Source organism: Pocillopora damicornis, chromosome 6, assembly GCF_964200805.1.
Source record: "Pocillopora damicornis chromosome 6, jaPocDami1.2, whole genome shotgun sequence".
Lineage (NCBI taxonomy): Eukaryota > Metazoa > Cnidaria > Anthozoa > Scleractinia > Pocilloporidae > Pocillopora > Pocillopora damicornis.
In genome coordinates this window covers 5315613-5332663 of record NC_142675.1, presented here as the reverse complement: position 1 = coordinate 5332663, position 17051 = coordinate 5315613, and the positions used below count along the sequence as shown (strand labels likewise).

Genomic DNA, 17051 nt, shown 5'->3' with positions numbered 1-17051 from the left:
GCAATAGGCACTTGTAAATATTTCAAAGACTTCAAATTGCACTTTTTCTACGGGCTCGTGCAATTTTCTTGTCTTTGAAAAATTTACCCGTGCATATTAACTCCAAATTGTACTTGAAATTATGTTGTTACCTATACTAACATTGAAGCGATTATTTTTCAGATAATTTATAAGACACAGAAAAAAACCCTAAGGCGAATGACGAACGCTCGGAAAGTCAGTTTTGAGACTCTACAGTGGACAATTTACATCATGAACTCAGTTAATAATACCAAATTACCTTGTTTTTCTAGCCATAAGCTGGTATCTTTAAGGACAACATGATAGCAAGCTCAACCTAGTCTTCATTTATTAAAATCACTTCGTCGCTGTTTGCATTTCGGTCCTTCGGTCCTCGAGTAGTCATAGAAGTTTCAATGATGAATTTTTCCACAATTTTCGGAACCTTTTCCTTCATAGCCCTTGCTCGCAATTTTTTCTGCCATCCTCCATCAATGTAGATTACAACGATCTTTGGAAACGATAAAGTGAGAAACGTTAACAAAGTTTTCAACAAAGGCGTTGTGTCAAAGCTGAACACCATAGCCAACGAAAACACAATAAACACAAAAGACACGATTACTGTGATCTTCAAAATTAGTATGCAGACGCCTTCTCTAAGAGGCGAAAGTTTTTTGCATGCCATTTCGAAGAGCTCTTTTGGAATTGCTATCAAGTTGTCAAGATCGTGTGTATTATTAGGTAGTTTTGGCAGCTGATCAGAGGTGGAAGGAACATCTTGAAATTGGGTTCGTTTTGAGTCCTTGTAACAATCGTACAAAGCCAGGGCAAGCTCGTGGTATGTTTTCTTAAAACAACTGTAGCTTGACCAAATGTAATACAAAACAAAAACGAAACAAGCCACGTAAGGGAGATTTTCCTCTGAGAAAGAGAGCACGAAAACATATACTAAAGCATTCAGAGCACCGGAAGCTGTTAATAGCAAAATGTTAAAGACACCAAACCATGAAACGCATGAGAGAGCAACATGTATAAGAATAAAGAGGATGAAAAATGAATTCGGCATTTTTAAATTTAAATTACTCGGTCTGTATAGAACCATGCTCAAGGCAGCTGCAGGAGAAGTGAAAAGAATGCCAGTGGAGGTTAATAAACTTACAGCAATCAATAACGCTGCTGCCACAACGGGTATACAGAGCAACAAAGAGATAAATAGTACAAGACGAATCACAAAGACTCGAGAACATTTGCAGGAAGGAATCACCGTGGGAGACATTTTAAAATAATTAAGCAAAGACCGTTTGTAAAACCTCCAACATTCTACCAAGATCAAAGGTTGGAGGCGCAAATGGTTTTTAATTAGCCGAGGAAGTTCGTCTTGACAAGAAAGGGTTTCTGACTTGAAAAACTTACAAAGGAAACAAGGCTTTGCTTTCAATGACCTTTTCGAGAAAAATGATGTGTAAAAAGCCTGAAAACAATAACAAAAACCAGACACTATGAAGAGTCTTATGTATGATGACATTTTGAAAAGACCGTCACGTTCAAAATCCGCAAAGGCAGTTGCACTGACAATAAATGGAAGAGGTATGATAACAACTCTCAAAATGAATGTTTTTTCTTTGACCCAAATTCCCTCTTTTCTAGAAAAGAAATAGTTTCCCGCAAAGCTCCGGAGACTAACGGGACTTGCTCCCTCAAGAGTGATACGAGTAACGCCATCTTGCAAGATTTCCGTCGGGTAGAACAGACAAAGAAAGGCCAGAGAGTAATACTGGAAAACTGCGATGAAGACAAAAGAGAAGAAAATCAATATCGTCTTTGGCCATTCCATGTGATTCAAATCAACTTTAAGCCATTCCACGGGACTGAAAGGTACTTTAAGTCCTTTAGTGCTGTTTTTCCAGTCTGGTATAGTTATATTCATGCACGGTCCAAGAGAAGCAGCTTTCACAAATTGATAAGATGACAAATTGATAAGATGACAAATGGCGGAAGAACGTCTTATGTAGTTCTTAGGGTTTGCAACAGTTGTGTTTGCAGGTTTTAAGGTACAAATGGCGCGTATTTCTCTATGTTTTATCTGAAGAAATTCATTTACCAAGCTTTCATTCGCTGTCATCAAGGAAACGAGTCGTTTGTTTACCAAGCAGACGTGACAATATTCAGAAACGTATTCACTTGAGTTAACAGATGTCTTATTCGCGCATTTGTCGTCCACTATCTTCTCGTATTGAACACCAAGCCTAATCGCTTTCTGGTTCGATGTTGAGGTCTCCATTTGTCGCTTAAGCCCCGTTAGATCAGCCTCGTGGACAGAACAGTTCCAGATACATTGGATTTCAGGGCTGTAGCCAAACGAGTTGTTCGCGACGTTAGCTAGAGCAACTATCAAAACCACTCTCCGAATTTGGGAAATTGATGGCATCCTCAGGGATCGATGGATGGACACAACCGTCTAAATGAGACTGAAGTTAGTTAAAACTCAACTCTAAAGTCGTGATGATTTGCAAGGTTTCCAATGACTGCACAAGCCGATAAATTTGCCGAATAAGCTCAATTTACGCTCGCTTGCGTTTTGATACATGTTTACTAGGCAATAGTTAAATTTTGAATTGGAAACTGACATCCGAAATTGAAAGTAAAATCATCACTGTTTACGACGCTAGCCAGGGCAACTATGGAAACCACTCTCCGAATTTGGGAAATTGATGGCATCCTCAAGGTCGATAGATGGACACAACCGTCTAAATGAGACTGAAGTTAGTGAAAACTCAATTTTCCCTTTAAACTAAAGTCGTGATGATTTGCAAGGTTTCCAATGACTGCACAAGCCGATAAATTTGCCGAATAAGCACAATTTACGCTTGCTTGCGTTTTAATACATGTTTACCTCGCAATAGTTAAATTTTGAATTTTATAACTGAAATTTGAAATTTGAAAGTCAAGTCAACATTGTTATGTTATGGGAGACTTTAATCCAGACCTTCTCTAATACAATCATCATGTTCCAACGCAGGAATTTACTGACAGCTTATTTTCACACGCCTTTCTTCCTCTCATCTCCAATCGAACGCACCTCACTACATACTCTGCGACACTAATTGACAACATATTCACCAACAACCTTACGGATAATGTTTTTAGTGGCATTTTTCTAAATGTGCCACCATACTATGGTGGCCAAGAGCCAAAGTTTTACAGTTTTTCTGAGACTGAATAAAAAATAAAAGAAAAATAAATTAAAACTGAAAGTAAAATGGAACGTGACTTCAAAACAAAGGAAAAAGAACGATTGAAAGTAAAATGAAGTAGAAATCAAATTTAAAAGCAAAAGTAATTGCATTATCAAAGTAAAAATCATTTGAAAATAAAACTGAAATCCAAGGGCAATTCACGTCAAAATAAAAAATAAATTCTACATCAAATCAAAACAAAAATCAAAGTGAATATCACTGTGGCCGAGGGCTGCCACCACCATGATACTGTGCGGGCGTGATTGCATATCCCATCATGCGTTGTGTCCTTTTACTCAAGTTGTGAAGATGTTTTGGTCTTGAGTGATTTTAGAAGAGTCTCTTAGCATTTCGATGTCAGATTTCAGAGAAGCCTTGTGGAAAAATAATGCCGAACTTAAAGAGGCTTTATTGAAATACATCGGTCACGGATTACAAAGACGAGAGATGTTAATGAAAGTGATCCTCGCAGTAATGTGCACTACTTAGGCAGTAGTGAAAATAAGACCTGAAAAAAATTCAGGCCTGTACGGGATTTGAACCCATGACCTCTGCGATACCGGTGCAGCGAGAGATACCGGTGCAAAGACGAGAGATGTTGGATTTCCTCACTCGTGGACTTTCCACTTTACGCGTGGAGTCTAAGAACGCATGATAGAAGGCTTCGTCATTTTGACATATTTTTCAATGATGGTACTGTTAAAGTAGATCAAGTAATGAATGTAGTTGAAACTGAGCTAAACGGGCCTGGAAAGCTAAGAGATACCGCGGAATGTACAAAAAACAATGTACAAAAAAATATTTTGACGACGCAACTCTAACGCGCTGCACAGAAAGGAAAATTATGATGCGCACATTCAATGACGATAATTTGCATAAATTCAACGAGAACCTTTTAAACGCAAAATGGTCCTCATTTCGCAACATGGAAGATCCCAATGAAGCCTATAATGATTTCATTGAAGAATACTCCAGAATCTACAACACCTGTTTCCCTTTAAAAGTTCTCAAGGGTAAACAGTCCTTTTCTCCATGACTTAGCTCTGGATTTCTAAAATCCGTTAACAAGTAGAACAGACTCTACAAGAAGGTAAACCCCTAAAAACTATCTAACATAAATAAATTCCTTGGGATCTATATTGACGATCATCTCACCTGGAAACACCATATCAGCTATGTATGTATACAAATCGCTAAATCAATGGGTATTATACTTAGGTCTCGCTTTTTCCTATCCTCCACAACCAAACTCACTCTGTACCACACCTTAATTTATCCTTATATCGTCTATTGAAACTCCGCCTGGTCGTCCACATACATACCTAACTTAAATAGAACTTATTATTTGCAAAAGTCAGCTGTGCAGGCTATCACCAACTCAGACTAACGAGCCCATTCCGCTCCTTTATTCTCCAAACTAAGAATTTTAGATGTTTTCCAAGTCAATACGTTTGAAATCGCCAATTTTATGTTTTATTATTAACGAATAGCCAAATTCAAATATATGGTACCAGAATAGCCAGTAATTATCGAACGCGTTTGTACCGTACAAATCTCAAGCAATTTACAATTCTCTACTAAGGTCCTAAAATTTGAAACTCTCTTCACTCGTTCGTCAAACCTTCTTAGCTTTAAGACGAAAATGCTTAAGTTTTACTTAAATAATCACTGAATTGGCCGAGGCGCACATTCGCAGCACTTTTTCAGTCTTTACTTGATCTATTATTGTAAGTGAGGTGGCTCTTCTATAAGCCCGGTGGCTTCCTGGGTCTCCTCGCCTTCTAGCTGATAACGTGGTAAATATATCTTTGTATTGTCAAAATGGGGAAAATGAAGATGATGACGATGAAGTAAATCCACCTTGGGAAGAATATTAGAACTTCAATTGATTACAAAGAAGAAATAATTGCGGAGTTTAGAAAACACTGTAGCATGTGAGTCTATTGTCTCTTTTTTTTAAATTTTTTTCAGGATCATGGTGCTGGACAAAGGTTTCGTGATGGAGTTTGACGCTCCGCAGGCTCTGTTGGCTCAACAGGGAATCTTCTACAAAATGGCTCGTGACGCTGGGCTGGCTTGAGAAGCTAGGCACGTTATGACAGCATCACAAAACGAAAGCGCTTCTGAAGGAAATCGGGAAGAGTGGCTACGTAGGCATTAGTTTTGAACTGATGTGCGATGCGCTTGTGTTATCACTGACTTATCGGAAAGGAAATTTTAACTGTATTAGCGTAAAAAGAAAAATGGAAATGATATCAGCTATCTGGTTCCTCGCAGACAACTTGGCGTGAACTATGTGGTGTTCGGCTGATCTCGCCGGATTCCGTAAGAAAATGTTTATTTGGCAATTACAAGTAATTGTTTTGCGTCCGTGCTCTTGAATTGCCTTCTCCTTGAGATTTTTATCCACGACCAAAAATGCATTTGGAAAATTATCCGTACCCTTTTTACTTCATCTACCTCTTTCCCCCTCCCCTCCTCCCTTCATCTACCACTTTCCCCTACCTCTGCCCCTCGTTTCCTCCCATTAATCCCTCCTAATATTGGTTTCAGGTTATTCTTGGCAAGATTTATTGTCAGACCCAACCCTCTCTCTCTCTCTCCTCATCCTCAGTCCAAGTGTTTTATGTTGTTTTTCTTTTGGCCGGGCATGTTGTTATAAGGAGTCCTTAAGTGACAACAGAGTTAGTGTCAAACACAAAGTATATTTATTAATGAAAAATTGTATTCACACAACCAGAGAACATTACTTTTCAAATCTAATCTTACTATGACAAGTTTCGGAAATAACGTGGTCATCCTCATGACGTAAAAAAAGATATGGTTTACATTCCGTAACATTTCTATCCCTCTAAAGCTTTATTCATTACAGTATTTTAAACTATGAATTAAACTTAATTATACTTTTTACAGAATACGGTTTTTTACAAATGGATATGGAACTAGTAACAGAATATGATGTAAAAAGGAACACAACTTTTGGTCTGTTTTTGTAATTGTAGCGGATTTAACAGATCTTCACGAAATGAAATACTGATTATTTGTAAAACTACTCGTCTTCAACCTACTTTGTAGATGCACTCTTAACATTAACGATTACAATTATTCCTTGGCGGAAATATTTAAAGCGTTGTAAAACCCCACTTCATAAATTATGTAACAAACAAGTTATGAGAGGAACAAACTTATCAAGTGAACTCTTAAAGCCCCTTGATCAACATATAAATTCTCATTTCTAGTCTCCTCACATATCCTAAGAAAAAAATTGTGAGTAAGTTTTCAACGTGAGAGTAATCTCTTTTCTGTGATCATGTCCTAGATTCTCATGATCGTTACTCGTGAGAATATTGTGAGAAGAAATGCGATACAATCAATCTTGGGATCTAAAGTGTTGACTATTATGTAAAGAGATGTATATTATGGTAATTAATAACATTGCAAAGGGCTTCAGAAAAACACATGATGGCACAACCACTATATTGATATATACCCAAACAACAGTATATTACATATAATGATGTACATGCAAAAAATTACGCGCTTCTGATTGGCTGAGAACGAGTGCATTCTCATATTACACGGATGCAAAGTTGTAACACAAGTGCAAATTACAAATAGCACGCATCCGCTTTCAAAATTTAGTCTGTCTCGACTTTCTGTGACGTTTTTTTCATGTACTTTCTTAACAAGTAATAGCGTGTTTTCTCGTGGAATGTGGTGTAATAAGCACTTGTAAATATTTCAAAGACTACAGATTGCACTTGCTCTACGGGGTCGTGGAATTTTGTGGTCTTTGAAAAATTTACTCGTGCTTATTAACACCAAATTGCAAATTGCATTACCTATACTAATAACAAGATCTTGCTGGCTCAATGCGAATAATTTCAGATAATTTATAATACACAGCCTGAAAGACCTGAAACCCTAAGGCCGTCGAGGTGGAAAATTGTTTCTTTGAATTTGATAAATGAAAGAGGAGGAAAGGCAAAATTAAATTGTTTCCCAACACGTAGTGGAAAAAATTTTCACACTTAAAAGGAATCTTCAGACCTTTTTCGATCTTTTTTTCAAACTTGACTGAACAAAAGATCCAAAAGCAAGGTGCGCAGTTCCAGTTAATTATTTAATCTAATTCATCCAACTCTTCCAAATTTTTTTTTCCAAATGTCTCCTACTCTGCTTATGAAGACTGTTTGTCCCTGGCTGATCGAAATTAATTCTTATAGAAAATTTTAAAAGGCAAATAAAATGCTCTAGTAAAGCCAGTTGACTTAATTAACAGTAAATAAGGTTTTTCTGGCCATATGAGTAAAGGAGGTAAGTTTCTAAAAAAACTAGGGTGCTGCGTCGGTGGGAGAGTATAAAAAGGCAATTTGGTACTATCAACTGAGTTGATAACGTCACTTGCATGGCCACCGTGAATAGTTTCAAAGCTGAAGTTTCGAGCGATAGCCCTTTGTCAGATCGAATGAAGAACGCTCGAAACGTCAGCGTTGAAACTCTTTACGATGCGCCAATTTACATTATCAACTCATTTGATGATACCATATTATCTTATTTTTCTAGTCATAAGCTGGTATCTTTAACGACTACATGATCGCAAGCTCAATGTAGTCTTCATTTACTAAACTCACTTCGTCGCTGTTTGCATTTCTGTCCCTCTGTCCTCGAGTTGTCAAAGAAGTTTTACTGATGAATTTTTCCACGATTTTTGGAACCTTTTCCTCCATAACCTTTGCTCGCAATTTTTTCTGCCATCCTCTATCAATGAAGATGGCGACGATCTTGGGAAACGCTAAAGTGAGAAACGTTAACAAAGTTTTCATCAAAGGTGTCGTGTCAAAGCTGAACGCCATAGCCAAGGAAAACACAATAAACACAAAAGACACGATCACTGTGATCTTCAAAACTAGTGTGCAGACACCTTCTCTGAGCGGCGAAAGTTCTTCACATGCCATTCCGAAGAGCTCTTTTGGAATTGCTATCAAGTTGTCAAGATCGTGTGTATTGTTAGGTAGTTTTGGCAGCTGATCAGAGGTGGAAGGAACATCTTGTAATTGGGTTCGTTTTGAGCCTTTGTGGCAATCGTATAAAGCCAGGGCAAGCTCGTGGTATGTTTCTGTAAAAGAGCTGTAGCTTGACCAAATGTAATACAAAACAAAAACGAAGCAAGCCACGTAAGGAAGATGTTCCTCTGAGAAAGAGACCACGAAAACATATAATAAAGCCCTCCAAACACCGAAAGCTGTTAATAGCGAAAGGTTAAAGAAACCAAACCATGAAATAGGGGAGAGGGCATTATGCATGATGTTGAATAATGAAACCGATATTTTTGAATTTAAAGAACTCGGTCTGTATTTAGCCATGCATAAGGTAGATGCAGGAGCAGTGACTATAATGCCTGTGAAAGTTAATAAACTTACAGTAATCAATAACACTACTGCCACAACGGGTATACAGATCAACAAAGAGATAAATAGTACAAGACGAATCATAAAAACTATAGAACATCTACAGGAAGGAATCACCGTGGCGGACGTTTTGAAATAATCTAGTAAACGTCGTTTGTAAAACCTCCCACTCTCTACCAAGATCAAAGGCTGGAGGCGCAAATGGTTTATAATTAGCCGAGGAAGTTCATCTTGACAGGAAAGGATTGCTGGCTTAAAAAACTTACAAAAGGAACAAGGCTCTGCTTTCATTGACCTTTTCGAGTAAAATGATATGTAAAAAGCCTGAAAACAATAACAAAAACCAGACACTATGAAGAGTCTTATGTATGATGACATTTTGAAAAGACCGTCACGTTCAAAATCTGTAAAGACGGTTGCACTGACAACAAATGGAAGAGGTATGATAAAAACTCTCAAAATGAATGTTTTTGCTTTGCACCAAATTCCCTCTTTTCTAGAAAACAAATAGTTTCCTGCAAAGCTTCGGAGACTAACGGGACTTGCTCCCTCAAGAGTGATATGAGTAACGCCATCTTGCAAGATTTCCGTTGGGTAGAAAAGACAAAGAAAGGCCAGAGAGTAATGTACGAAAACTGAGATGAATACAACAGCGAAGAAATCCAACTCCATCTTTGGCCATCTCCTGAGATCTACAGCTCCTTGAAGTCCTTTCGTGCTGTTCGTCCTGTCTCGTATGGTAAAATTCATGCACAGTCCAAGAGGATCTGTTTCCACAGCGTGATAATTGATGGTTTCAAATTCATTTTCGAAGTTAATAAGATGACAGATGGCGGAAGAACGGCTGCTGTAGTCCGTAGGGCTTGACACAGTCGTTCTCGCTGGTTTCAAAGTACAAATGGCACGTATTTCTCTGTGGTCTATATGAAGAGATGTATTTATAGAGCTTTTATTCGATGTCATTGAGGGAAAGAGTCGTTTCTTTACCAAGCAGACTTGACAATATTCAGAGGAGGATTCGCTTGAGTTAAAAGACTTCTCGTCCGGGCATTTGTCGTCTATTAGCTTCTCGTACTGTACGTTGAGCTTGATTAATTTGCTGTTCGTCGTCGTTGAATTCGCCATTTCACGCTTAAGCGCCGTTAAATCAGCCATGTGGACTAAACAATTCCACCTACATTGTATTTCCCTGCCGGGGCTGTAGCTGAGCGAGTTTTCTACAATGTAACCCAAAGCAACTATCAAAACCACAAAACGAATTTGCAAAGTTGAGAGCATCCTTGGTCAAGGATCGCTAGGTGTCAACAACCGTCTAGATGAGATTATTGTTCTCTCCTTCAAACAAAAGCCGTGTTGATTTGCAAGGTTTGCGATGACTGCCTAAGCGGATGAATTCGCCGAGTAAGCTATATTTTCGCTCGCTTGCGTTTTGATAAATGTTCACGCGACAGTTAAATTTAGAAATTGAAACAGAAAGTCAAATAAAATGACCGGAAGCAAATGGGGTGATGGGAGCGGCCTCAGACTGTAACAGAACTAAGAGCGGATGGGATAGTTCCTAAAATTACATTAATACAGGAGGGCTCCTGCCAATGATATTTTGTCAATTAAACAGAGCCTGAGAAAAAAAGGAAAAATTTACATCTCAACCGCACTGATCCAAGCGTTTTTTCCGGTTGATCTAAAATAAGAAACATGGTATACCTTTGGAGATCGATAAGGTTGCTTCCCCTGTTCAACGGTTTGAGAATGCAGTGGCCCGAGACTAATGAACCCTGATGAACTAAAGAGCTCATTCCTGATCCCATCGTTTTCTTAATCATTTCAAAATGATTTGCTATGAATATTAATGCGGCTCTCGGTCGCATCTCTTCTTGACAGCTGGACAGGAATATCAGACATACATGTTTGCGTGTGGGAGTCCTCAAATGGATCTCAAATCCAACATGCCTCAATTTTCAAGACACGTACAACACGGGCTTTGTTTCCGCTTTGAAAGTCACAAAAAAACTACTCAGAGCTCAGTCAAGAGGTCAAACCTATGAACACCGTTCAGAAGCTAATTGTCTTCTCCTTATATGATAGATGTGAGGCAGAGTATTTTTTATGGATGTTACTCACAATTTATTGAATAGGGATAATTATTCATTTACCATCGAATTAGGACATGTCACATGTCATTTACAGTCCGTTCCTATAAATAATCCCATTTTTGCTTTTGATATCCTCGTTGATTTTAATTTATAAACTTGAATATGAAATAACAAACAAACAAGAAAGAAACCCTCTTTACGTGCGGCAATTCAAGATTAACTCTAAAAGGAGATTTTGTACTTTCTCGCGAGTCTTAAGGCAGGTGCTCCGTATTTTAAAACTCATTTTAGGGAGTAATTAGCCACGTGGTCTCAAGAACAGTGTGACGAACCAAAGAGAAAGTTGCCTTCGGTAGAATGAACAATTTTAATGTTGGAAAGTGAAGGAAATCTGGGGAAATTGCGAAATTATGTTCTACCTATGTCATTGTACTTCTTCGTGAATTTGTCGGTTTGTTCGTGATCATGAGCAGCTGTGAATCAATGACAGATCTTCAGTGGGCTCTATTAGTTCGACGAAAAATAATGCACTGGGCAAATAACACGCATTTAAGTTTAATACAAAAATGATAATTTAGCTTTAAGTCAATGTCGTCTTGGGACGCAAGGCTTGTTATTTAGAATTCCACGATGGTTGATCGTAACAATGCACAAAAAGTGGAGACAAATTCCTCATAAATTTGTTTCCCTAAAGTGTGTTTTCATAGCCTGCATAATCATGGGAAAGCACACGTCACATTTCGGATCACTTTAATGTCAAAATTCCGTTATGGAATCGTCACCTTCAGGTCAATTTTATTTTTACCTCATAGCCCTCTTATCGAAGTTTAATTGCATGCAAATGATTCCATGTATTTTTGACAGGTCCATGACATTGAAATAATGAGACGTTTCTGCAATGCGTGCTGTCATGCTGAAACAGCGGACGATGAATTAACTTTATTTTCAGAAGAATGTATTCTTGAAGCGAAGCAACCACAGGAGTAAAGTCCGCGCCAAAACCAAAACTATAAATTCTTATAGAGTTTTATTTGCGCCGTACTTATTCTTATTAATGAAAATGCGACATCGATTTGCCGATTTTGTCCTACGATTAAACGCGGTAGCTTAACGCCCCTCAAGACAGTGCCTGAGTAAATACTTGTTTAATAGAGCACAAACGAAAAGCTCTCTCTCATGAATTAATTGATATAGTTTCCAATCGTTGTTTCTTTAATTTGACTTCAAGAATCTGTAGTCAACTTTGGCCTTTATGTTTAAAGGTGCAGTTTCTACATTTCCTCAAGAGTCTTTATCAGCCTGACTGTTAATAAAATAGTTCAATTAATGTTTGATGGGAAGAGCGCTTTGACGCGGCGCTTTGCAGCTTTACATTTCCTGAACGAATTCAATTCCTAATGATTCAAGTTTAGGAAGACAGCCTTTTTTTTCAGTTTTTGTCAAGATCATGTCGCATTGATATCAATAGAAGCAGCCAGAATAAAATTTTTTTGCTTGGCGCTATACAATAAGTATAGGAAATGCTTTTTTGAAAAATTATCTTCAAAACCAGCATCTGCGAAATAATTTGACACTGAACAGCTACGTCCACGCAATTATTTATCGTCAGCTTTTTGAAGACAAAAACGTACGGAAGGTTTCTTTACTTTTTATTCAGGCGTAAAAGAGAAAACTCGGTGAGAACGAAAGCTAATTCAGTAAAAAAAAATTCTGCATGAACACTCTTTCGTTCAGATGCAAATTGACATAGGATCTTCAGCATAATAATCTATCTTACAGGAGACATTAAATTTAAACAAGATATTGCGCCAGTTTGGCCCTTCGCCGCTAATGGTCGTATGGTTGAGTAAGTGTTGGAATAAACTTGGAACATAAGCACCAGCTCAGCTTAAACAAGGCGAAAAATTTCAAGTTTCCATAGTTAGAGCGGCACGTGAATCGTTTTCTTGAACTTAGCATTTGTATGATTGAGGAATGATTGTGGTATCAGGAAGTAGACGACATAACAAGAAAATCCGGCCGAGAAACTAAACTATATTTCAACTATCGTTAGTGACATTTTCATTTCCACAAAAAAGATAAGCTCATGGTATGAATATCATAAAGAGACTTACCTACGGCATATGAGAGTCATGTTTGGATCAAATTACATTAAACGAATGAGGCTTACATCACTTACCATCCACAACTGAATCAGGTTCAGTGTATTTTGCCGGCATGGAGCCCTGTGGCTGCCTTGTTTGTTCAGTTTAAAATGCTAGCAAAAATGAGCACAGAGGGGAGAGGTTTAAGCTTTAAAAGTACCGTGTGATAGTCACTGGAGCTCGATAAATGAAATGACACTTATCTCATGTGACATGATAGCTGAGCAAACCAGAGATGAAAAAGACGCATGTACAGGTACGGTTGAACCGTGCGACGAAAAGCGTCAAGCGACGATGCCTACGTAGATGATAATAAAACTGACCTAGACACCTCTTCGCGATCTGTGTACATGTTAGGTTGGAGATTCGAGTAGAATACCCCTATTACTGTATAGTTAGTTCATTGACAAGCTAGCGGAAGTTGTTGCAGAGGGGCTGCTCTGAGTCGCGGATTGTGGTCTTACTTTGTTATGGGAAATGAAATTGGAGGAGCTTCTAGTCATGGTAGAGACATAAGAAATAGGTTTTACGTAACATAAAATTGTGGCCGTGCAGTGTTGAAATGACACAGGTTTATCAACACAGGTGACAAAACGACACAGAAAACAAAAATACGAAAAAGACTTCTATGTCTGACAGCATTTTCTGTTAAGTTATACACCTGATAAACACTCGTTATACTAACTCCGCCATAGCTTTGTATAACAAGATAAATCACACTCATTTGGATTAGTTTTTACTAATGTTCAATTTAAGGACAGACTCCTCGTTGGCATCCCTAAACAACATTTAAACAAATAAATATTGCCGTGGGTCTCTTCAGTAGTAACTCATAGTGTCACACTAGGCCGTGCTTCGTGTAGCACGTTTTTGTTCTTAAAACTTTCGTATCATCTACAAGGATGTGGAAAACTTGAAATTACGAATTGCTGTTGTTGGCACCGACCATCTACAAATTTATTTCCTCTCGTCCCAAGATATGCAAATTATAACGTCTGCTAACATCTGCATCGGACGCATAGATCAGTCAAAAACGTTTCTGGAAAAAGATTGAAGCCATTTTTCACGAGGGCGGGACCAAGGAAATGGAAATATTATAATATTATAACCAGGCGAGGACTCGAACCTTAGTTCTTCAGGTTTTTCGGTTTTTTTTTTCTTTTTTTTTTTCAGTGTAATCAAAAGAGTGAAAAGTCGACTGTATGTAGTACGGAACCAATCCTATTATCTTCTTCTCTTGAAACCTGGTGAGTGATGGTTGGAAGTGATGGAAAATGACGAAAATTAATACCTTGAGAAAGAAAAGTAAATATTTCTAAATTAAAATATGTTTTGCCCTAAACAATCTCCCGATTCAAGACACTTTCTACGCGCAGATAAGGCAACATTGACAGGATAGTTATAATTATCACACACATACGATCCTAAATAAATAGGTGAAAATTACCAATATCAAATCTGTCTTCCACTCATGTTTTTACAAACCTGTTTTTAATTTCGCTTGCACTTTTTAAATGTTTCTTACTTTTTTAAAGACTTATCAATTTTCAAGATAACTGAGAAATGTTCAATTAGTTATCATTTTTTATTTAGTATGTATTGCGTGGTAACACAGTTTTCGTTAAGACTTTCTTGTAATCGGAATTTTGGAAAATATGTTTCCGTGGTTAATTTAACTTATCTAGCTTTTCCGATCTGTCTTTTCGAATCCAACTGACGAAACTCCTATATCTGGTCTCCTCATTCATTTATAATATTTACAGTCCTGGATCTTAAATCCCCAATTTCCTTGCCAAACTGACCCGAAGACGTATTTCAAATTTTTAATCTAAGATGGCCTTCGATGGTTATTTTACTAGTTCCATCATAGTTTAGATTCAAACGTGATTCTGGAGACTACACCTGATTCAGGATAGTATTTAAATGCAAGCAGAACATGACAAATGCTGATCACAAAATAGAATGATAAAAGTCTCTTCCTTATAACAAGCGGAGGAGCAAAAGGATCCTCATTACCTGAAGACATGAGGCTCTATCGATATGAGCTTGTGGAAACTCTACTGAAGGCAGGTATTCCCCTTTTAAAAGTCGACAGTTTGCGACCATTTCTTGAAAAATATGGTCATCGCTTGACATCTCGGAACCATCTAGCAGAATTCATTCCCATGATTCGTCAGAAGGAGATAGACTTTGTGAAATCCGAAATAGCTGCCAACAGTGCTTTTTCTGTGATCTTTGATGGAGAAGCGTTGGCAATTATCGTTCGCTTCATTGACAAAGATTGGAATATACAGCAGAGGCTTCTCAAATTAGAAATTATAGCCAAGAGCATGAATGCGGAAGAGCCTGCTCGAAGGCTGATTCAGTGCCTGGCTGTGGAGTATGGAATGCAACCAATTCCCCTAGCTGAAATATTTTTTTCTCATCACTTGTCTGTTTGATATTGTATTGATTTGGTGAGGAGAAATTCTCTCTTGGTCACTCACGGGAGTTAAAGGGTTAAGTAAGAAAAAGATATGAACCGTCATTGCATGCAGGGGTTTTCTATACATTTCTCGCGATTAATAATCAAATAAAGTGGAGTAAACAATATAAAAATATGTTTACGCCTCTCCTTTTGCTTAAAGACTTTCTTCATTTTTATTTCGACTTTGGCAACATTCTCGTTGTTGGGTGTCCGAGTAACTTTATCAGTTTTCCATTGTTTAACCTTCTGTAAAGATGCAATGACGGGGAAAACTAGCTTCTGAGAAGACCAACACAATCAGGAGACACCAAGACTCTTAGTTCTCCTCTACTGCATTTTACTTTCTATGCCTAACTAACTTGTCTCTCTTTTACTCACCCTTGTGCACGCTCTTAATTACCCTATTAGTGGGCTTGTGGGCAATGAGCTGACTGTCTTTGCAGAGTTAAATCTCTTGTTTAAACTGGTCAAATGCATTTTTTATACAAGTCCATCAAGCACATCCAAACATGACCACCGACGAACATCATTCTCAGAAATAGTCAGCACAAACTATATTAAACGATAAGACAAGAGCTTAGTTGGTGATCATTTCCTTTATTCTTGTGACCTTAGCCTTGACACCTGTGTGCAACATTGTGCCTATCTAAAAGTTAAAATTTTGGAGAAACCGGAAAAGCAAACAATCCACAGTAAATTTTCATAAATCATCTTTCACCAAAAAGAAGCTCTAGTGAAAGAAGGCCATTTAAATAACCTACTTTCAATGAAAAAAGCAATATATGCATATAGATGTTTGATTCAGGGGGAATATTGTAAAGAGAAATTAGATGCTAATTACTCTTCACAGTCAAAGGGTTAAAGCATAAGAGCAGTGTCCTATGACAGGTCTAACATTCTCAATGCTTGATGGAAGAAAGGAAAAAACAAACAAATAGACAAAAAAAAATTTAGCTGGATAATTTTAGAAGAAGCCAGATGATTCTCCAGAGCAATCTCTTATGTTCTAAATGAGTACCATGGTTTGGTACTGAAATGTTAAATATAATGAAAGAGAATGATGGATGATACCTCTCTTTAACTTGCTGGACCTCTTGAGAAGCTACTTTGTCAGTCTGGTTAGCAGACTCTTTTAATTTGCTGGGCACAACTTCTTCCTCATCTGTAGACACCACATCAGAATATAAGTCAAGTGCTACAATATTCAAATTCTATTTGAGGCATAGTGGTCTAATGGTAAGTGTGCTGAACCCTGAATGAAGCAGATGGCTTTGTTTTTGTCAGCAAGCTAATACATAAGCAATGTTAGAGGTCATGCGATGTTAAAAAAAACTGACATCATCTTACTGTACATGTACCTCAAGCTCACCTCACATTAAATATTTCTTTATCCAGCCCTCCCACTCCATCAATAGAGACATTAAAATCCAAGGATGGCGGATGTCTATAATGATGGGCAGAAGTTTGAATGCATGTCTATCTACTTCCGGTTGTCCTTTCCTGTAAATTCCCGCTGTAGCTGTGTTGTCCGTGACGTCAAAACAACTAGTCTGCCTTTTCCTACAAAACGTGAGTTGATTACAGTGTTTTTATAAAATATCTTTTATAATTTTGAATATTTTGCGCATTATGGAGTCAATAACATTTTTAATTCATTTGAATACTCTTCTGGGACCTGATTTTGCAAAAAACATGTTTTT

General features: G+C 37.7%; 2 protein-coding genes and 1 long non-coding RNA gene across 5 annotated transcripts in view; all 3 read right to left on the bottom strand.

Moving 5' to 3' along the window:
• The window catches only part of LOC149043603 (uncharacterized), a 42883-nt gene that overhangs the window by 21319 nt on the left and 4513 nt on the right, over positions 1–17051 (bottom strand). The window contains exons 4-5 of one of the 3 annotated variants that reach the window (XR_016187918.1): positions 16721–16911; positions 15962–16513 (exon numbers count right to left, since the gene is read on the bottom strand). This is a non-coding gene — a long non-coding RNA (uncharacterized LOC149043603). Of the gene's footprint in view, positions 1–15634; positions 16514–16720; positions 16912–17051 lie in introns of those variants that run through there. The other 2 variants (XR_016187919.1, XR_016187920.1) reach the window with 2 other exon arrangements.
• LOC149043605 (uncharacterized) lies at positions 334–2621 on the bottom strand. The gene has a single exon (XM_089210378.1). The coding sequence runs from the start codon at positions 2426–2428 to the stop codon at positions 338–340; it is 2091 nt and encodes a 696-aa protein (XP_089066504.1). The 5' UTR covers positions 2429–2621; the 3' UTR covers positions 334–337.
• Positions 5922–10731, bottom strand: LOC149043604 (uncharacterized). Its single transcript, XM_089210377.1, has one exon. The coding sequence runs from the start codon at positions 9923–9925 to the stop codon at positions 7826–7828; it is 2100 nt and encodes a 699-aa protein (XP_089066503.1). The 5' UTR covers positions 9926–10731; the 3' UTR covers positions 5922–7825.